General features: G+C 36.8%; 1 protein-coding gene across 2 annotated transcripts in view; it reads left to right on the forward strand.

Moving 5' to 3' along the window:
• Nucleotides 1-23,114, forward strand: part of LOC107191284 (mediator of RNA polymerase II transcription subunit 13) — a 45,280-nt gene that overhangs the window by 3,698 nt on the left and 18,468 nt on the right. For both annotated transcript variants that reach the window (XM_015580283.1, XM_015580291.1), the window contains exons 2-4: nt 17,444-17,777; nt 21,724-21,892; nt 21,972-22,117. In XM_015580283.1, the coding sequence (XP_015435769.1) occupies nt 17,444-17,777; nt 21,724-21,892; nt 21,972-22,117 (649 nt within the window). The remainder of the gene's footprint in view (nt 1-17,443; nt 17,778-21,723; nt 21,893-21,971; nt 22,118-23,114) is intronic.

Genomic DNA, 23,114 nt, shown 5'->3' on the forward strand with positions numbered 1-23,114 from the left:
TAGTATTTTTTCTCTCATCTTGTTTTCATTGTCAACAAAGATTTGAAGTACATTTTAAATACAAGTTCTAAATGTGTTATTTTATGTATCAGATTATTAACATATAAAGTATTTTGTGTGTCGAAAATTCCAGTTCAAAATATTATTCTATTTGAATCGTGTAGCATAAATTATGTGAAATAATATTTGGAATGTTTTTCTCTAAATTTTAATCAGCTTTGGTCGTGACACTACAATTTATTCAGTTTCAGAGAACTTTGTTAGTTAGAAAGTGATTGTTTACGTTCCACAATGAATGATTAATTATAATCTTTTTGCTCAATGTTTCTTTTTGTTAGAGAACAATCTGTGCCGAAACGTAAACAAAGTTTTATACAGTTTATTTTTTAGTCCGACTTGAAATTTTCAAGGGTAAATATACTGAGAGATTTTATACGAATTTCATTTTAATCCAACATCTGTTTTAATTTATTTGAAATATTTCTCACTAGTTTTACTGCTACAGTAGATAGTACCTTTTCGTGAAAGTACTGACCGAGCTCTAGATTGACATACATCCTGTCAATAATTGCCATTCATAAAAGTTCCACTAAATGTACAATCAATGAAAGCGATGTTTCACATGTAACAAGGTGCACAAATTTAATCTGTAACTGAATGAATCGGTGGCAAATTGGCAATGAATTTTTCTAAATATTTCTCAACTGATTTCACTCAAATAATCTTGTAACCTCTTCCAAGAGTTCGTTAATTGACTCGTGTTCGGAATTTTTTTCGTAGCATTCAATGCCAAAATATTTCAGTTTTGTTAAATCAGCTGAACCGTGGACATTGTTGCACAATTTAAAGTTGCTTATTATTTTCTGAGTTTTTTTTAATATTCTGAGAGACGTTTCACCTACGACTCGGGATTACTGGTGCACATAAAAATGAAATAAACTAGTAAAGTTGCAACCAGTGTGCATATAACAATATCTTCATTTTTAATAGATGGTTAAATCATATATGCAGTGCATATATGTACCTTTATAGTGCATGTTAGTACCTTTGATTGAATACTTTTTACCAGGTGTACTAATCAAACCTCGAAAATCGAACGATATTGAATAGTCTGAAAATTTTTGAAATCCCAGGTCAAAATGAACCCAACCGTTCGAGGGTAACCGGCACATTTTTTAAACGAAAACACCCCCAACGCGGTGATTGACAAATCATTGCCCCCAATAATTAAGTCGCGAAACTGCAAAAATTAAATTTTCCTATGGTGAAGAAAATAACTTTGTCGATTAGTGTAAAATCACTTTACAATATTTTTATCTAACAACCATTTATCAGATTGGCAGAAATTTAAGTTTTGCGACTGTACCAACGACAAGATAACAAAAGACGAGTTAACCTCGTCTTGACAGTGGAAACTAGGAATAGCCAACTCCAAATAAGATAATAAATCGAGAGTATAACAACAGAAAAGCGAAAGAACAGAAGATATACTGCTTATCTATACGGGGTAGTCCACGCAACACGTACACTTTAAATAACTTTTAAAGTATGCATTGTATGAAACAATTTTTTGTACAAAAGTTGCATGGTTTTGAGGGATACATAATCTAGTGCATAATATTTTTTATTGGTGGAGGCGTTTCGGAGATTTCAAGGTCAGCTTCGTTATTCTAAATGGTATGCTATATTTTGTATGTCAGAGTATGGAAGAGTATTGAATTTTGAGTAAAAATGTATAGCTGTAAACCTAATAATTAACGAATAATTTCGCTTCCTTTCTTGAAAATGTACTGCATGTAATATCAAGTTGATTTCGTTCACTTACCATACACTAAAAGCATATCCAATTGTTCACTATTATTAAATTTCATTTTTGCATTTCTTTTAATACTGAACTTTAATACTGAAACACGGACAGAGTAGGTGACATTGTTCGTTAATTATTAGGTTTACAGCTAATATAGGCCAATACTTTTTTAATCCGAATTCAACACTTTGATATTTTTGCATCAAAAATATAACATTCCATTTAACCCCTTGCCCTATAACATCGAGTCAGATCGTTTTGACGATTTCAAAATCGATTCAACAAAGAAGAATATTATTCGGTTTTCTTCGGATCCAAGTGAAATGCCACGTTTCTGGCATTAATATTTAACTTTTACAGTAAAAATATAGTTGCCATAAGTAATCCTGGAGTCTGTAGACGCCAAGAAAATTGTAGGGCAAGGGATTAAAGTAACGAAGCTGACCTTAAAATCTTCGATACGCCTCCACCTAAAAAAAAATTATATGTACTATATAATGTATACCTCGAAACCATACAACTTGTGTATAAAAAATTTTGTCATACAATGCATACTTTCGAAGTTGTTTAAGGTGTACAAGTTACGTGGAGCACCCTGTATACTGCCACCGTAATAATGAAACACAAAAATGGTACATACATTTTTTCCTCTTTTATACGTCTTAATATTAACGACAAGCAAACTCGTCCTAGCCGGTTAACAGGTTGATTTGAAGGGTTCAAGGCCCCTCGAGCGTCCCTTGAAGGCTCCCATAGACGATACGATTTCTCGTACGACAAGTTACACAATGAGGTGGACAGTCTGTTCGAACAACAGATTTTTAAGCGCCCCATAGACGATACGATTTATGGAGAACACGGCGGGCTAAAAATTTGTTGTTCTAATCTTCATGCCAGCTCCCTGTGCAACTTGTCGTATGATAAATCGTATAGTCTATGGGGCGTTTAATTGTCGCCACAGCTATGACTCACGAGTAGGGATGAATAGGGTTGAATCGATACCGCCAAGGTATTGATACTTTTACTCATTGCTAGTATTCTATGGTCAACCTAACCTATCAAGGCTAGGAAAATATAATTCTATACAAGTAGGTATCGATACTTTTGTTTCAATACCTACTTGTATCGAAGTATATCTTCCTAACCTTGATACTCAACACAAAAGTTGTTTATATTTTGAGAGGAAATAAAATACAATACTATAGTTTATATATTCATTTAGATATTTAATATAAAACATAAACAAACATATGTATGAACTATATATAATATACATAATAAATAAATATGTATGTAGGTATTAATTATCAGATATTATTTGTACAAGCATAATTACAAGGAAAGGCCGCGACATCTGGGACAGATTTTGATGAGTCTTGTATATGTTGTAGTGTAGGTGTAGTACACCAACATATGTGTCCATGTTGGGTCCAACACTCAAGCGTTCCCAAAATATTAATAAAAAACAATATTGATGCATTTAAGAATTTAAGCGTTAGCACAGGTGATTATAATAAAGAATAGCGGTGCTCGTAAAGGGCAGGCCTCCATCAGAACTGTTGTCGGTTTGATTCCCAATGCGGTCAATTTTTTTTTTTTAATTGAAAGTATAAATGTAATTTTCCTTATTTTATTCCTTGAAAGATAAAGTACCATTTTTGACATTCTAATGTATGACATTTATCGTAAAAACAAATAAAACAATCATTCAGGAATATTGTTTAACTTTAGAATTCTTATATTTTTTAATATCGGAATTTAGTTTTTGCTGGATTCTACATTTATTTTAATTTAAAAATACAACGTAACGTCACTCACACGGCTTATGGCGAGCACGTCCCGCACCGATTAGGTGCGCTGACAGACATGGACCAGGCTCGTCGTCTTATCTCTACGTTTAAGGGGGGAGACCCTGTGAGCTGTGTCCGTGCGCTCACAGAAACAACGGGAACTTGAGCCTGGATAATTGCACAAATGAACATTTCACGGGTAGACTTCACTACAGGGTGGTCTGGTCCGTATAAACACCAATAAGCATCATACGTTGAAAACATTTGAATTTTAGAAAGTGTGCAATTGTGACAGACACTGATGAAAACCCACAAAATGGCTGCGCAAGTCACATTTTGTCAAATATCACACAATTTAATGGTTTGCTCGTCAAAAGCAGAGTAGACCACCCTGCACACCACTATCACACTATCGTGGAAATTCGATTTTTGTCAATGTATCACTTCTGGAAGTCACATTTTGGTTTCTACGATTTGACGCGTCCAGGCTCAGAAATAAATAGTGGTATAGTTCAAGGATTCTCCGCTAGGGGCGCTTATAGTATTTGTCAGAGTTTGGCCACGAGCATCGATAAAACAGAGGGAGTCGGTAAATGTAACCACGCAACACGTGCCGGATCGTATCCAGAGTTTTGCCCATTTTCTGCCCATCAGGAGAACTATGGAATACCTACGGCTCGTGGCGAGATTTCGATTCTCGCTCAACGTAGGAAACGAACGGCCCGAGGGAAAGCTATCCGAGAATTAAACAATACGTACTAATATGTGCAAGGATGAACCTTTTTATTCGTACTTGCAATGATGCTTATTTTTTTTAATTATTGAAATTACATAAGAAATACTTGAAATGGTATTCTTGAGAAACAATATTTATTTGTGATTTATTGACATAATTGACGCAGGTGTTATATACTTACCCACATATTTCATAAAAAGGACGCAAAAGAACACAATTAATCGCTTACGCTCAGTCAATCTTTCATTCGTCTCCCAGCGGAGATAGATTTTGAACTAACAATTGATTCTTGTCGCATGCGTACTTAGCGTATCATCTTCGCTGTGCCCGCACCTGCATACTATGTACTTCCTTTTTTCTCACAATACATACAACTACCGTACTTCAATTCTTCATCAAAGTTGCGTGTTTGCATCAAATGAAAATACATACAGCAAGGAGCAAAAACGAATACACGCTCTTTTTTAAAAATTGGACCAAACGACTTGAGTTTTTTTTGAGAAGCTAGAAGGATTAACTTATTAGATGACGTGTTTTCCTTATTTCGAAAAAATTACAATTGTTGGAATAACGAAGAAAATAGTAAAAATATTAAAGAAGTCCTTTTTTCATTTTTTTCTGATCCTATAGTGAAAATATAACAAATACCTCTTATACACTTAATTAAGATACATACACGCTGAAAATTTCAGAGTAGAAGTTACAAACTATTAAAAGTGGTGAAACTCGTACTTTCGACTTATAAACCTGAAGATTTCGTACTACCTATATCGGTGCCCGTAGCATGCCTGAGTGTCAACCGATTTCGATGAAATTTTCAGCATGTATATGAGTTACATATGTGTAAAATAAGGATAGAATAAGAAGGTGGAAATTGTATTATTGTGCGAAGAAGGTCACGCATGTAGTCTGTGCGGGTAGCCAAAGCAAGAGATCAGGACCGACGAATTTTGTTATGACTGGACCTGATAATGGTGGCCTGACCTAGGTCACTCTGAAGGTCACCATCGGGTGCCGATCGAAAACGAAGAGACAGGAACACTGTTTCGTTGGACGTCTACTAGAACGGTCATAAAACCAGCTTTCGATTTCCCTATTGTTATTAAGCAGAATTATTTACGTACATACATAGATAGTGATGATATACTTAGTTACGATAATAAAGAAACTGTAACATCATAGCTTCACTTTTCTTTTTCTTAGATATATAAGTGTACAAGAGGCATATTTCAAATGTTCATTATAGATTAAGATAAAAAAGTTGAAAAAAGTGTCTGTTACTATTTTTGTGCGTGTTTTGTCAAACATTTTCACTTAATATTATAATTATTAAGTGTTGAATATACATGGGACTTACAAATATAAGTCGTATAACACAAATGTGGTTCTTTCAATTTGAAAAATGTGCGGTTTTCGGATTTGTCTCTGTTTTATAACTTATGCTTAATATACAAAATGGATCAATTTTAAACATTGGTCACGCTATTTGTTAATATCTCGTCGAGGTACCCCAAATTAAAACAAAATCATCGCTCTACGTCGATTTGTCACTTGGTCCAATTTTGAAAGAGTTGTTCTGTTTCAAAAGGTGTACGAATACTTTTTTTACCCACTGTATAAGCCCTACTCTTATAGAAACCGAAAAAATACCGGTATTTATTTCGGTTTTCGGTAATACATCGGTTTCGGTATAACTTTGATGGCATAATACCGGTTTAAGTCTGGTCGTGAGTGAACCTGTATATCAACTTACAAATCCCCCGTTAAAATTGGAAATCCTTGTCGTGCCGGGTTGTAGCCGAATGATTCTGGAACGCAAGACCTCGAAGGAGTTTTTCCCTGGCGTGGTTCGCACGGGAAAAACAGAGCGGGATCGTAGAAAAGAACGGTGCTCCGAGGTCACCGGCAAGCAAAAGTGGAAGAGCTAAGGCCGGAGGAACGGCGGTGTAAACTCTGTTGTAGTCCCGACACGTCATGTCCTCGCAGTGCAAGGCTTTCACCTAGGCTGGTCAAGCCTCTCCCCCCTCCCTCTCCCCTCCCCGACCGTGTTTCCCCGTTTCCTTCTATGGAGCACCAGTTTCAGCATAATCTAGCCGCGAGTGACTCGCTCGGCGAAGAAACCGCGTGCCTCCCTCATCTCGCTCGAGAAATGACCAGAACTCGCGTCTGATGTAACCAGAATAAACAGCATCCCGCGATCATTCTACCTCTTCGGGGTTGGGGGAGGGAGGTCTCTCCAATTAAAAAAAGTTATCAGATACTTGGAGACGCAGAAAACTGTTCTTCCTTCGATTCCTACAAGGGTGGGTCGTAAGCAGGGTTGCCAACTCTGTCCAGTCGCAATAAGGGACACTACAAAATATATTTATATTAATTCTTTTTTTATTATTATTGCAAATTATTGGAATACAATTTTAGAATTAATATCCATGTGAACGAAAATTTTCTTAATACTTCGAAAAGAATCGAAAAAAATTTTACTTTAGTAATTTAGGTATTATTGTATCGACTCATTAAACACAAAAGATGCATTATTAGAATAATCAGTAGAATTTAATTAAAAAAATGTAGAAAAACAAACAAATATTTGAAACTTTTAAAAGTAAAGCTAAAATAAACTTTTTAATTTTTAAAATTATATTTGTCTTGATTTTTGGCAGACCTTGATAACCTGCCAATTGTTCAAATTACAACGCCAAATGTCATCGTTTAGCCGCAAGAGATTTTTAATTTCGAAATAAAGGACATTTGGCATTTTTTCTGAACTCAAAAAAGGATAAAGACAGGAAAGCTGATTAAAGGACTGTCCTTTCCAAAAAAAGAACGGTTGGCAACCCTAGTCATAAGTCAATTGACAAATGCGCATTTGAATCCTAGATATTTCTGTTTTCTCTTCTGTTGCGATTTAAAAACGAATTTACGTCTTTATAAATTACTGTAGAAACTTCTATTTTGCATATAAATCCGCAGTCTATTAATTAACGTTGCCTGAGTGTTATATGGTAGAATTCTGGTCGCTGGTGGTAAATCGTGGCAAGGAAGCGATTAATGATTTCCTTTTTAAAATGCTCCATTAACAATACGACCTTGCGGAAGAGACCATTCTCGATATGAATGGTGCCTCGATAATGCTCCATTTCAGAAAACGTTGCAAGAGTGTATACGTTCTTGACGAACGATTACTAATTACTCGTGAATGACGAAACAGATATCTGGACGGAAAAATTCCTATATGTTGCAAATGGTAACTGATGTGTGGTATTCACGCTAACCAACAGATAACACCACTAGCATTTACAGTATCTGGGAATTATAAACCGTATAAATCTACGGGGTGGACCAAAAAGTCACGTCACACTGTATATTTTTATTTAAAAAATTATAGTTACAAATAAATAATACTTATGAATTTTTATCTTGAAAATTATTTATCGTACTAAGTTCGTTTGTGCTTTGTTTTAATTAAGAAGGTTTGGCTTATTTGAATACTATTTTTTTTGTATGCCATACTTTACGACTTTACCACCACTTACCAACAAGGGACACACTTTTGAACCTCGCGTCATTTGAGGCCGCCTTAACCCTCCAGTTCCTGAAGGCACCCACAGGTGCCGCCTTTTATTTGGCCAGTGACACAGAAATTTGAAGCTTACAGGATCTAATGCACCCTAGTGAGCAATTTTGTATCCATTCGTACATTTTAGTTCATGAAACAGCCGGTAGAAACTATGGTTTGATTCATCTTTCGCAATAAACATATTTCTATGAACTTGCTTCCATAAACTTGTAAAACCATTTGTTTATATTAATACAGGTTGAAATTAACAAAGTGGTCCAAATGGGATCAAAATTTGAGTCTCGAGTCCTTAAAGTCCGCCTTTAAACACTTTAAAAATAAGCGGATGCTAACCAGCATTCCTTGTTCAAATCGTTAATCTCGTGAACGATGGTGCTCGAGCATTATAAGCCATGTTTCGAAGGGCTTACATACGAATATATAATTCGAAATGGCAGTTGTTTCTATCAGTTCCGTAAAACGGCTGGCATTTCTCAAAGAACAGATACATACGTTTAAAACTGCATTTGAAAAAAATGACGCACGAAGGTCCAAATGGTCCAGAGTCCGCTGTTCATACTACACAGGGTGTTAATAAAAATGTGGGATATTTTCGGATATATAACCACAAAAGAAACTGAAGGACTACACATGTTGTTATTGCACTTCTTTGACACAACAATAATTTTTTTTCTCAATAAATTACTTTCTTAGTGTAGGTTTCTTGGCATATCCTTCGAGCACAACATTCTTGCTTTTCAAGCCTCAATTTGTTGCTAAATGCTGCTGTTTACGAAAAAACAGTATGGCAGTTTACTTTTATTTACTCTTAGGAACATAGGGAAGAAGTGTCGGTCATTTTGAACAAAAATGAAATTTGAAGTTTTGGCCAGCATTTTGAGCCAAATACCCCACTTTGCGCCTTGTCAGATGTATTTTACGCGTACGTGTGCATTTTGCCCGTATTTCCAATTAACTCGGAAATGAAACCTCGAACGCAATTCGTCATTCCTGATTTTCGTCTTAGTTTGGCATCTAGAATCCAACCTGTGAAAGTGTCCTACATTGTTATGAACATTGCGTGTACCAGTGAAACCTTCGCATTCCAAGGGTTAGGTTAGGTTATGTTTTTTGTTTTAATTACAAGGTTACCTCCTCGTAGTTACTGTCTATGAGTAACGAAATTATTTATCCGCCAGCGTCTAACCCATTCGATAACGGTGATTTTTCTGGCTTTGTGCGGAACGGTGTCAAGTTTTCGCAGGTTTATTGAAATCCGTTCCGGCTGCTGTATATCAGCTGGGGGAGTGACATAAGGAAACGCGCGACGTTCGATCGGCGGATGAACGCACGACCCGCTCGTGGTTGCGCGTGCCCCTTTATTGCTCCGACAGACGCGTCTCGTGGCGCCATGCGACAGAGACGTGTTTGGACTACCGCTGTGATAGGGTAAGTGTGGGTATTACTACGGACTTTCGGGATAGGTTAACTTAAGAGTGCTCAATAAAAAGTTCAAATGAATGAAAGTCCCTGCTTCTTGTTTTTAAAGAAAGTTGCATGACATTAATTCCATAAAAAAATGAGAACGGGGTACCTAATAGACGGATGTGATAGAAATCAAAGAAATTAAAACCACATCTCAGTGCAGGAATTACTGCGGATATGCACGTATTACTGTGTGCCAGTTACTAATGAAATACCTATTGCTGCGCGTATATTACTGCGAACTTGTGTTAAGCAAAATATTAGTATAAATATCTGTATCCTGTAAATATAAAAATTATTTAATTTTATTTGTAAGAAGGATGTGACATAATATAGAAGACAGAAAGTATTAATTTATTAGATATTTATAGTATTATTACTCCTTATTACAATATGAACATTAATAATATTGTTGAAAGGGAATTCAAAATTTTTTATTCTGATTTTTTTTTCAATAACATTAACTCTATAGCTTTATTTTTTAAGTAAGTAAATGCGGTCGAAAATAGGTTAGGTTACGCTGTCACCTGTCCGCAGTAGTAAACGTACGTGGTGTACAGTAAGTATTGCACCTAATACTGCAGTGAAAAATAAAATTTAGAATAAATTGTAAATGAACGATGTACTGTTTTTGTGAAAAAATAACTCTTATTCTATGGAGTAATAACGCTACATTACGTGTGTGACTGTTGATAACAAAGATATAAATGTTTTTTAAGAAGGCGTTCAGAACCGTCATATTGGGAAATCAATCAAAACTTCGTCTTGACGAATTTCAAACTACGATAAATGAATTAATAACAACTTTGCTCTACACATTTACTAATAATTATTTGCAATAAAGTTTAAAATAATTTCATCATTAATCTTCAAGAACTTATATACTTTCCAACATTAAATATTATTCGTTTTATAAATATCCGCAGTAATCGGGGCATCCGCAGTAATACCCACACTTACCCTAACAGCCAGAAAAAGAATACGAATCAGGTGCAATGGAAGTATCGGATCAGGGTGAACGGACTCCTGTCAACGGAGATAAGACATTTTTTGCGTGGGCTGACCTTGGTGCATAACTGGACCGCGTGTCAAGTATTTGTTACGTTTCTTTTCATCGTTTCTTTTTTTTTTAAAGTTCATCGACGTTCCTCAGCGGCTTCGATGCTAGGTTTACTTCATATTTATCGAAATGAATTCGTTCCAGTGTAGACGTAGGGCGAGCATTTCAGTTGAACACGAGCGAATGCTCGCTTGTGCTCTCTCGCTTGGCAAATACGCGGCTTAATAACTAGACCGGGGAAGTTTATGAAAATTCACAATTCAAAAATATTAATCCTCAAGAGTTTAGACCACTTTGTTGATGTGTTCAGAAAATACCGCATTCTTGGGAATTCATTTCTAACGATAAGTGAGAAGAACCCTTTTTTTTTTAAAGACCTTTTTTTAAAGCACCCGTCCAAATATTTTGTATCCTAAATGATCAGCCCCCCTGAACACCAGTTTAAAAAACAAATTCACGTCAATCTCTGTAGTGGTTTCGACGAAACCAGTTTGTAACACTTTACATATGTAGGACACCTTGTATCTAGAACAGAAAGTGCAAACGTGCATTGCAAGCGGGTGGAGCTCTCCGTATGTTAGCGTCGAGCAGTCACTGTTTTGTTCGGTGCACATTTTTTCACAAACGCGCGACGGCGAAATGGTTAATTTGATAATTTCATTCGTATGCATTAAAATATCATTATATGTATTACAAATATATTAATATTATTCTTTTAAGTCATAAAATATTTTATCAATACAACGAAGATTCTATTTCGGTTGTGGGTAAAACATGCACAAAAAATCGTTCGGCAGTTATGACGTTACACTGGACACCATGACGCTACAGGAATGTGTCTCGATGTTCAGTTTTGGAGTTCCTTGGGAAAATGTGCCCGTGCCAAGCCGCTTTCACTTTCGAGTTTTTCGCGTAGAAAGCGACCGCGCACGCCGAGAAATCTCGTGTCCCTGCGTGGTAGGGTCGAATCGATACTGCCAAGGTATCGATACTTTTACTCATTACTAGTATTGTATGAAGATATCGATACTTACTCGGTATCGATACTTACTCGGTATCGAAACAAAAGTATCGAATTATATTTTCCTAACTTTGATATCCAACACCAAAGTTGTTATACCTTGAGAGAAAATAAAATACAATACTATACTTTAAATATTTATTTAAATTTTTAATATAAACATATACAATATACGTAATATATCATATACATAATAAATAAATATGTATGTAGATATTGATTATCAGATATTATTTGTACAAGCATACTTGGTTTCAGAGATATTCTGAAAATATTCAACTGGGGGCGTAAGATTTGCGACGCAAGGCGGCCCCAAAAATACCTAGACAAACCAAAGCAATCCGTTTTTCTAAGTACATATATTGCAAAAATATACACCCAGTAAAATATAAAATATATAACTAGACAATGACGTTGTACTTAGAAAAATAGGAAAGCCTCTCATTTTTTTAAAAACAAAGGAATAAATAAAGATTCATTGGTAACATGAATAACTCATTCATTAATGATAAAATTAAATTAAATATTCAATAGAAACTGAAACGGCAAACGCAGTCTTTGACTTCGCAAGTGAATTAAATTTGCTAAATTTAAGTAGTAAAATTTTTTATTGGGGAGGTAGCGTGCATATTGAACAAGGTTATGTCAAACATAACATAGATGGTAGATGAAGATGCTGCAGGGAAACTTGTTCTATATTTGAAAATATCCTTTTTCAGAAGCTCACATCTAACCATATATACCTATATTATTTTAATATTGACAATATTTAAATACACATTGCTTAATTATTAATATAAACAACATTGTTTTGTGTTGAAAGTAATTACAATATCAAATGTTGATGGATCGATATTCACTCTATTTGATACGTTTTTTCGATACCTACTTGGTATCACAACCGTACACATCGATACCAAAAGTACTCGGTATCGAAACGAAAGTATCGAATAATGTACTCGTATTTACTTGTATCGATTCATTCCTACCCGCGCGCAGGTACGAATTTTCCCTGGTCATGGTTAAATCAACGATTTGTTGTGTTCCGTGATAAATGGAAATAGAATGGCGGCGGAAGTTCAAGGACCGACCTTTCTCAACGGTCGACGAATGTTCGATACCCCTTAAACCCTGCACGCAGTCCTTTATCCGGCTTCGTTAATTGCCCGGGCATAAAACACTGTCATCATGAACTAATACTGCGACCAGAGATGGACAAATTCATTATTCAGATACATAAAGAGTTTCGAGTAACGAGTAAGAAATGATCAAGTACGTCGCCATTTTTCATTGATTTAACATGGAAATTCCAATTTCTGTAATAAACTAATGACTATTAGAATATTTAACCTGTTAACTGGGTGATTCTGTGATCGTACAGATAGATTATACATATACACATGATTTTTCAGTCATTCCCTATGTGGACACAGTTAAATATGTACATTAACGATCAGACACGATTTATGTTCCTGACTATTACAAATAATATAATACCACAAAGTACAGGAATTATTTGATAAATAAACTAGAAAATAGAAACGTATCGGAGTTCTACATAAATAATGAGTTAGGTCCTCTTCCCCAGTTAACAGATGTACAAAGTTTTATGTGAATACGTTATGTGCCAATAAAGTTATTGATATTTGCTGACATACGTGTGTTTCGACATTAATTTATATGAAAAATCGCCGGCCACAAGCGTGAGTCTCCGTATAAAGTGCCCAGTCAACAATATATTAACCCGTTGCCGTGGGGGTCATCGATGACCGGCGTTCGACTTTCTGGTGGCGCCGTGGGGGTCGTCTATGATCACTGTCGTTCATTGAACATCGAGTAATCTGTAATATTTACATACTTTTCGATACAATTAATATCGGAACATAAATCGGTAACGCGGCACAAAATGATGCAGGTACGAGATACGATAGTACAGTGGACTCTTAACTATATTGCTATAGTCGGGGCTGTAGGGGAGTAAAATGGCAATGAGTTCAGAGCCCCCTCCGTAATAGATACAGCATAGATTTACTTAAGTTAGTTCTCCTAATTAATATATAGTCGGCTCTTGATATTGTAGGCGGATCAAAAAGATGGCGTTTCGTCTCGGGAATCGTCTACCAAGACTCGTCAGTGGGGCTGACGGTAGACGACCCCTACCCTAGATGCCTGGGTTGCTCCTCGGCGGAGCTCCATAAGTAGCCAAAGACTCTAATTACCGCTTGCGAGAAAAGTCGCCACCTAGCGGCCGCTACCAAAAACACAAGCGACTGGGAGAAATGTCTCCACAGACCGCCTGTCCCATCAGATCTCTTACAATATATTGCCGCGGCCGAAGCTGTAGGAGAGTAAAATTCGCGAAGCGGCGGCAACATATCAAGAGCCCCCTCCATGTTAAGTTCTATCGTCATAGCCTCGGCCTCAGCGCCTGCGCAAAAGTTGGTGCGCCGGCGTACATAACGCAGTGAGATAGCGAATTTGTGTGGGCGACAGTACGTGTAAGGGCGAAGTGCCTCGGGTGGCAATATGTTTAGTGGCAATATAGTTAGAGTCCACTGGATAGTTCATTTCAGTAATTTGATGCTGTGCCCAAAAACATACGAAAATTACTTTCAGGTCTGTTCTACCACACTCACGATCAGTGGAATTTGAAACAAGATGTTTTCATACAATGTAATTGAAGATATTGGTTTGGCTCGAAAATAATTTGGATGGACGGTAAGTATAGGAGCCAGTGGACTTTCTCCTTACGTCATTTGATTACAGCTGAAAATTTTTGAGACGTTGGTTAACATAGTCAAAAATGAAACATTCGTTGTCTGGTGGTTTGGATACGCTGCGTTTGGCGGCATTATACTGTTAAACGTGTCAAAAATTATAGTGCATTTACGTCATTTAATTACGGCTGAAATCGCTTATGGTAATAGTAAATAGCATACAAAAAAATATAGAAATTGTTGTCTGGCTAAGCAATAAACGTAGTAGATTTATATTTTAATAATTTTTATTTTAATTGAAATTGAAATGTTTTAGCACTTTTTAGTACTTAAACTATTACCAAAATAAATTTTAGTCGTAATCAAATGACGTAAGGAAAAAGTTCACTGACTCCCGAACTATACTTATCGTTCATCGAAATTATTTCCGAGCCAAATCAATATCTTCAATTACATTGTATAAAAACATCTTGTTTCAAATTCCACTGATCGTGAGTGTGTTAGAATTGACCAGAAAGTAATTACATAATCAAAACAGTCCAAACCTGCGTTCACATACGTCCCTCAACCGTATCTATCTATGAACTGCCTTGCCGGAAGCGTCACGATTAACGATCGCAAAGGGTTAAGTTAGATAAAGTTCGAGAAAGTTTAGAAGATTAACTCGGACTAGAACGGATTTGAATTTTTTTAAATGTCAGAACCGAACCGTTGCGTACTCCATTAACATGATATACAATACACAGGTATACGTACAACACGCATGCGAATTGTTTAAAAAATTAGTAGAAATTCGACTGCTGATCGAAATGGTTTTCTTCTGTTCCGTTCCGATGCAGGTTGGAAAGTTACATTCAAATTAAGAAAAGCGAAAATTCTAATGCGTTCCGTTCCGTTCCGTTCCGTTCCGTTCCGTTCCGTTCCGTTCCGTCCTGTCCTGTCCTGTTCGGTTCCGTTCCATTCCGTTCCAAGTTAACACTTTGACGGCCGCACACTTCACTCAAAGGATTTCACCTATCGCCGGAATTTCTCGCGTAAATCTTACCGCCTACTTGTAAAACAGCCCACAGAAAATGCAACTTATCGTACATCAAGTTGTACGATATGTTACAGACAGTTGCACAAAACAGATCGTATTCATGACCATGTATGTAACAGATTTTTAGCATGCCGTAGTGCCGTTCAATACAATTTCCCGCGTCGTACTACAAATTGTACATACGATCGCACCACAAACGTTGCAACCGTCTCTGAAACGTCGAAGCAACTTATGTTGTACAATTAATTGTACGATAAATCTGGACCCCAGAGCCAGACTGTATTAAGTCACATTTTTCAAACTTTGGAGGAGAGCAACTCAAAGGTGCGAAAGTTTTGTAGGTTAGGAACCGTTTGGTAAGAATTCAACGAGAAACAATCGCTACTTTCGAACTATTGAATCGATTTCGGGCAAGGCTCGATATGTAGAAATGGTAAATATTCCATTAAGTCGCCCATATGATGGATGTTACACTGATTGGCTCGGAACAAGATCCAAACGTGATATCATTTTTACGTTATTATATGAAAAACTAAACAATTTAGAATGAAATTTTTTTTACTGTTGGAAAGAGCGAAAATTTTCATACAGGAAACATGTAAAATGTCATTTCTTAAAAAAGGTGGACTTAATACACTCTGGTTTTGAGGTCCAGGCATAATATCGTCTGTGGACCCTTTTAAAAAATGGAATGGAGGAATGCAAAAACAGTTGAATGCATTAAAGGGCCAATATCAAATCCGCGAGCTCGAATCATTTATACATATATCTATATTGCTGTTTCAAAACTGTTAGACAAGAGTGCGAAGTCACATACAATGAGTAACTTTAATATTCGGACACTATACAATTTTTAGTTTGTCGGACTTGAATTTTATTCGTGACAAGGTGAGAAAGTATCGAGTTGTAATTTACATTATTACAAAGAGTCTATTTAACAAAAATGAGAACATTAATTACATAGTTTATAACACTTACTATATTTTCTATTTTAAACAAAACAATGTCTGATTTTACGTTACATTAATATTCGGACACTTTAGAGAACAGATAATTCTTTATTTAATTTTCACAAACAATAGATTGATTTAATATTTTGTAAGATATCTTTCCTGTTGCAAAACCTCTTTCTTTAATCAATAGAAACAAATTCTCCAGTCCCAAATGTTGATATACATCCCCATACAAGCACATTTCCATCTTCGTGTTTTACATATTAAACTCTTCATTTTTCTTTCGTCACATCATTTCTAGCTCATTTGTCCCAAAGATGTTAAATTTACTATCATTGCTAAAGATAACGTCGACACTACACATTATATAAATAAATTTTATACTATTGTCAATTGGAGACAATGTCGCAATATTATATACAAGTAAATATGCCTTTTATTTTTCATGAATAAAATGACAGTGCGACCACATAAACATTGTATAGTGTCCGCAGGGCCGTTCTGGGTTGTTGGCCGCTCGGGTGCAGAAACAATATAGCCGCCCTTATTCATTTAATATTATTCAATTAAAAATTTGATATGCAATGTTTATATATATTCATTTTTGAAGAATCATTGTTTCATTTTATGAAAATAAAAACATTTTTTTAATGTTTTTCATAAAATGAAACAAAGATCCTTAAAAATTAAGGGTTTTATTTAAAATGAATATTTTATTTCACCTATAAGTACGAAACTACCACATAATGTTTGTAATAATGATGTTATGGTTGATAAATAGCGACCATTAATTACCTACATGAATTTAATCCACTAAATATGGCTAATGGTCCATAAAGATACATAGTTACATAAGATACATGAGATCCATAAAGATACATAGTTCCTTCTGGATATAAGTACTGTTACAAAGATTACATATACAATATTAATTTGATCAAATTCTGTTAATCCAAAATTTTCATAATCATCAGAAAATTTATGATTATTATTCCTATTAGTCCAAGTTTAACATATAATAAATTATCTGCGGCCGCCCCTGAATTTAGCCGCCTTGGTGCGGGGGTACCTTCTGCACTCCTGCCTGGAACGGCCCTGAGTGTCCGAATATTAAAGTTACTCACTGTATCTACGTGACGCCGACCGATAACTGCTCCAAGATCGAGATCACGCATACCTACGTGAGAGCGTAACCGTCAAAATGTTAAGTGTTGTGTATCGTCCGATAAAACGAATTATTCTCGGTTCGTTCTAATGTGTGAATGGTTTCATGTGGCAGACGGACCTCTGCGGCATCAAATGGAGGAAACTCGTGTGGGGCGAAGTGGCCGGCGGCTTCGGTGGCACTCCCCTCGAGGACCCGGTGCTCTCGAGCTTCTCGCGGTGCCTCGCGGGTGACATTCTCTGCGTGTGGCGGCGGGTCGCCGCGACGCCGGCCACCTCCGGCCCGGCAACCGCCTCGGCGACCGGAGCTGGCATCTTCGACCTGGGCATTGCACCCTCGCCCGCACCGCCACCCCTCTCCCTCACCGCCGCCAAGGAACTCTGGATTTTCTGGTACGGCGAGGAACCTGATCTCTCCGGTATCGTCTCGCCGGAACTGATTGCGTGCGGTGAGTAAAACCCTTCCATGAAACCGACCTCCTACTAGATCTTCCGATAGATGTCCTAGAATTCAGGGGTGTGCGGATACCCGAAGTCATGTTATTCCTGAGCCACGGGTCGGATCGGGAGAAGTCGGGCGAGTTCGGCCGGGATCCCGACAGTAGAAATCGCATCGGGATCCCGAGAGATGTTGGGTCCCGTAAAATCATCGGGTCACGAATGATATTTTCGAGAACTTATCCATCTGACGGCAAAAAATTAAACTATACGATACGATGCCATAGTAGTGAATCTTTAGGCTCATGATATGAATTATAAATGTTAAATAAATTAACGATTCCAAATGAAATATTGCAGTCGGATAGGGTTAATGATACAATCTTTAGTAGAAAATTTTTAAGACGTTATGTTTTTATTAAGTAAAATAAATAAAGTGGCAGTATCAGGGTCATTTAATCTATCATACAACATACAGGCATATGTAGTCAAAGATGAACAAGCATGTGTTAAAATATATTTATAATTCATAACACGAACCTGAAGATTCAATATGGCATCGTATCGTATAGTTTAATTTTTTGCCATTAGATGGATAAGTTCTCGAAAATATCATTTGGGACCCGATATCTGTCGGGATCCCGGCCGATCTCACCCGACTTCTCCCGACCCGACCCGAGCCCGAAATGTCGGGTACCCGCATACCCCTGCCTAGAATCCATTACCTCTCGGCGATGAATGTTCGAATGTATCCAACTAAACGTACGTTGTCAAAATTAACCGAGGTGTATTGAATGTAAAATATATGTATTGTCGCTAAATGAAATAGAATTAAATGTAGTCATGCTTATTTAACCCGTTAACCGACACTTTTTTGGGGGGTGGGAGGTTGAAAGCGCTCCGTGGCTGGGTAGTGAGAAATGACAGGAAACGAATTAAGTCGTTTTGTTTATACCGTAGAATGAATATGCCTTCACTCTTTCATTACGAGCAAAGACGAAAACATGTTTGAATTCAGCACGAAAGTATACTGTAAAGAGTGGCCTGCGCCATCTGTGACGTTAATGATTTTTTTCCAAAAAATGTTTAAAATAACTGTTATTTTTGGTCTCTGGTTGAAGCAGAATGGTCGTACATAATCGCGAAATCTATCGATTATCATTTCAGAATAATTGGAATTTGTAACTGCCGCCATCTTACCTGGATTGCGGAAACAGATGTATTACTCTGTTTACCATTTTTTACTCCTTCCTGCAGACGCCGACGAGAACGCATGACAACCATAGATATAAGTTCGCTTGAATAATCCATTAACATGTACATAGATTACATTGAAAACCATGTTCACCTAAACGTATTATCAACAATGTAATCCGTTATATCAAACCTTAGATCATATCCTAACTGGCTGTCGCATTGCCTATATCTCCCGTGGGCCCAATTTGTGTCGAATCTCGTGTGAGGGAGAAACATATCGTGCGAACGACAGAGATAATATCCCACTTGGTCACAACGCTCATGCGCCGATATCACTGACGGCGTTCGCCGTAACTTCCTCTTCTGCTATTTCCCATGCAACGACGATATCGGCGCATGCGCATTGTTGGCGAGAGGGAAACTCTACCTTTCTCTCTCGTACGAAATTGGACACAGTTTCGGGCTCACAATGCAACATCCAGTTATATACATATGATCTAACAAGGAGAGTATCCCAAGTGTCCATCTCCGATTGCTTTGGTTTTCCGATATGTTCTAGAGCACCAAAAAATAAGAGATACGTATTTTTTTATATCGGCCTGTTTTCATATTTAGAGGGTGATACCACCCCTCAAAGTTTCGATTTGGTAGAGCTATCTCGAAAACCAGAGGAGATACACGAAAACTTTTAATAGGCGAGTTTCATGGTTTTTTATGTACCATAATATGATGCTACTAAATTGTCAAAAATACAATTAGTTTATAGCAGCTATGCGCGCGGGAAATAAATAATCCAATAGATTTGGAATAAAATGCTCGTCACTTTTTGTCATTATGTAAATTGCAATATGTTGTCAAATATGGTTATACAAAATTTTTTTGTTATAAACCAATTGTACTTTTAACAATTTGTTAGCATCATGTTATTGTACATAAAAAATTCATGGAACTCGCCTATTGAAAGTTTTCGTGTATCTCCTCTAGTTTTCGAGAGTGTACTTTCAGGTCGAAACTTTGAGGGGTGGTTTCACCCCCCTAAATTTGAAAACGGGCCGATAAAAAAAATACGTATCTCTTATTTTTCGGTTCTCCAAAACATATCTGAAAAGCAAAACAATCGGTGGCGGACACCTAAGATACTCTCCTTGTAAGTATCAAACGTTCTCGTGTCCGTGTAAGAAATGGACCCCATTGAAATCACCGACACAGACTTCATCGACACCAGACGTAATCGACAACAACTTTGACCGACACCAGACTTGATCGACAACAGCTTTACCCGACTTTATTGACCGATAATGACATTAGTCCAATTACTATTCGTCTCATTTGTTTCGTATTGTTCTTTTTTCATAGCGTAGGGTGTGGTAGGCTTATGGTAGTAAGAAAAAACACAGTTAAGAATAATGGAACAGAAAATATATTGCCATGTTTTTGCATCTACATATGTTAAATACAAAATGTTATTTTCGAGAAATGAAAAAAGAATACGTACAACACACATCAATGTAACGAAAATGTTAAGTCAGAAAAGATAGACTAAAAGTGGAATGCATTCAAAGAATTGTGAATGATCGTCAAAAATATATCACAAATTTTTTACACGCATTATCTAACATTATTAGTTTATAATAAATCGAACATAGTTAACATTTTCGTTATATTGATTTATGTTGTATGTATCCTTTTTCATTTCTCGAAAATAACATTTCGTATTTAAATATTATAATAGATTTTCTCTTCCATTATCCTTAACTGTGTTCCTACTCACTACCATAAGCCTACCACACTCTACTCTATGAAAAAAGAAAAGTACGAAACAAATGAGACCAATAGTAATTAAACTAATGTCATTATCGGTCAATAAAGTCGGGTAAAGCTGTTGTCGGTCAAAGTTGTTGTCGATTACGTCTTGTGTCGGTGAATTGTTGTCGTTGAAAACAGTGTCGATGATTTCAATGGGACCCATAAGAAATAGCGCGCGGTGACCTGAACGCTGGGAAAGGAGAGCAGTTCACCCCGGATCAGGCTTAAAGTTCGGATAGAAATCCATACCAGGGAACACCGTGCGTGCGTGGTTTTGTTTCGCGGAAAGAAGGTGTGCGAAGCGAGCGAAGAGCGGTTAACGCTGGGCGGGAGACCGTGTTTCTCTCAGCCATGGGGTCGCTGAACCGTGTACTTGTCTGCAACTCGGTGGATTGCAACGCGGAGATTATTGTGCATCGCGAAGAACGAAACGACGAGCCCCGTTAACTTAACGGCTTCGAGCAACGCGCGACAACAGTAAAAAAGAAAAAAAAAAACTAAACAGAACGAAACTAGAGTATGTTTAATCGTAAAGTAAGGTAAAAACAGGCAACTGTTGAGCGACTTGATTCGACCAAGAAAGTGTCTAGCGGGAAACGGGTAACCAGCAGAAAATCTTCTAGCACGTTCTCCGCAGGAACAGTAGTTTCCCTTATTACCGACCGAATATAATCGAACATTGATTTTCATTGGGAGTCACAGCATAAAGCCAAATTCACACTAGCGGTCAAAGGTACGATCCAATCACGATCAATCTGAATTTAGACTATATCTCTCTCATTAGATTACGTGTAATTGATAAAGACCGCTGCCTGATTTGGACATGTTCTAATCGTACCGTGACAGCTAGTGTAAATCCGGCTTAAATCACCATGAATATCATCTTATTCTGCGGCTTTCAGGATATGTTTCGTACGAGTGAATGAAAATCAATCCGTATGATTTTGCTTGCAGAAAGTGAACAGGGTTCTTGGGAAAGCGGATTATCGTACGAGTGCCGGTCACTTCTTTTCAAGGCTCTGCATAACTTGATCGAACGGTGCTTACTGTCACGTGATTTTATTCGCTTAGGAAAGTGGTTCGTACAACCGTACGATGGCTTCGAAAAACATCGTTGCAGTAGGTAAGAACGCTTACCGTTTTCTATCGTTTCCCTATTGTTTACCTTTGCATCGTGTACGTAACTAATTTTTCGTTTGCAGTTGTCACCTGTCGTTCTCGTTTGCATTCTTTGTCCATGGAGAGAGCACCGTGTGCGCCAGCGTGGATGTCAGGCAACATCCTGCTGTACGACACCTCACGAGGGCCTGCTTGCAACGTACTCAAACCTCCCAATCTGGGGTTAAAGGTAGTCGTTGCGAACAATCATTAGATGTACCAATAAGTAATCCACTATGGTCGCAATTAATGTTACGGTATCGTTTAATTTCTAAATACCTCTTCAGTCTTTTGTTGAGTTGTAATAAATTAGCGTGGGATTGTTGGAAAAAGATACCAAGTATTCTAATGGCAGTATGTATAAATGTTTGACTTTTTCCCAAAGAAACGCAGAATTTTTAATAGATTTTAGCGGATTAACATTGACAGTACAGTAATCCACTATTACTATAGTACATGTTAATCCACTGTTTGTATAGTAGTCGACAATATTAATAGTGAGAGTACTTTTGGTAGACATAATAATCTAACACCTTCACTGTTTAAGTCTGTAAACGTGAATTCTGTAAGGTATAATGGAACTGTTAACACAACACAAAAGTATCTGATCACCCGTAATTAAACTGTGGATTTTACGCAATGGGTAATGAATACATATAGTCGGGTAAGGGGGTCAAAATTGCCTTTAGACCGATTTGGACTTCTGGTATACCATTCGACATAGCTTACTAAAAAAAAATTTTTAATTCTCTACCTTGACCAGGAGGGTAGTAATACGGAAAATTCATATTATGCGGTTTTTCTCTATTTCTCCTAATTAATCGCATTAAAGAATTATGTAAAATATCTTGTAGATAGATTTGTCGGGGAACGTATTACAGAATTTCTAGCGATTTTTTGGTTTAGAAACGCAGTCGTTAAAAATAAAAAACCCAAAAAAATGTTGAAATAAATTTTTTTTATTGAAATCATAAAGCGACTATATTTATATAATTACAATAACAATATATCATCACATGTATCTGCCCTCAATTTTTTCAAAATTTTCTTGGTAGGATTCGCCGTAGTTTTAAAAATCAAAAATCGATATTTTCATCGTTCTTTCTGTGAAAAATAACTTATATTTGGAATTTTTGTATTTTCTTTATTATATAACTACATATATTATACGATTTTAACTATTTCCG

This window comes from Dufourea novaeangliae, unplaced genomic scaffold (assembly GCF_001272555.1).
Source record: "Dufourea novaeangliae isolate 0120121106 unplaced genomic scaffold, ASM127255v1 scaffold11, whole genome shotgun sequence".
Taxonomy (NCBI): Eukaryota; Metazoa; Arthropoda; class Insecta; order Hymenoptera; family Halictidae; genus Dufourea; species Dufourea novaeangliae.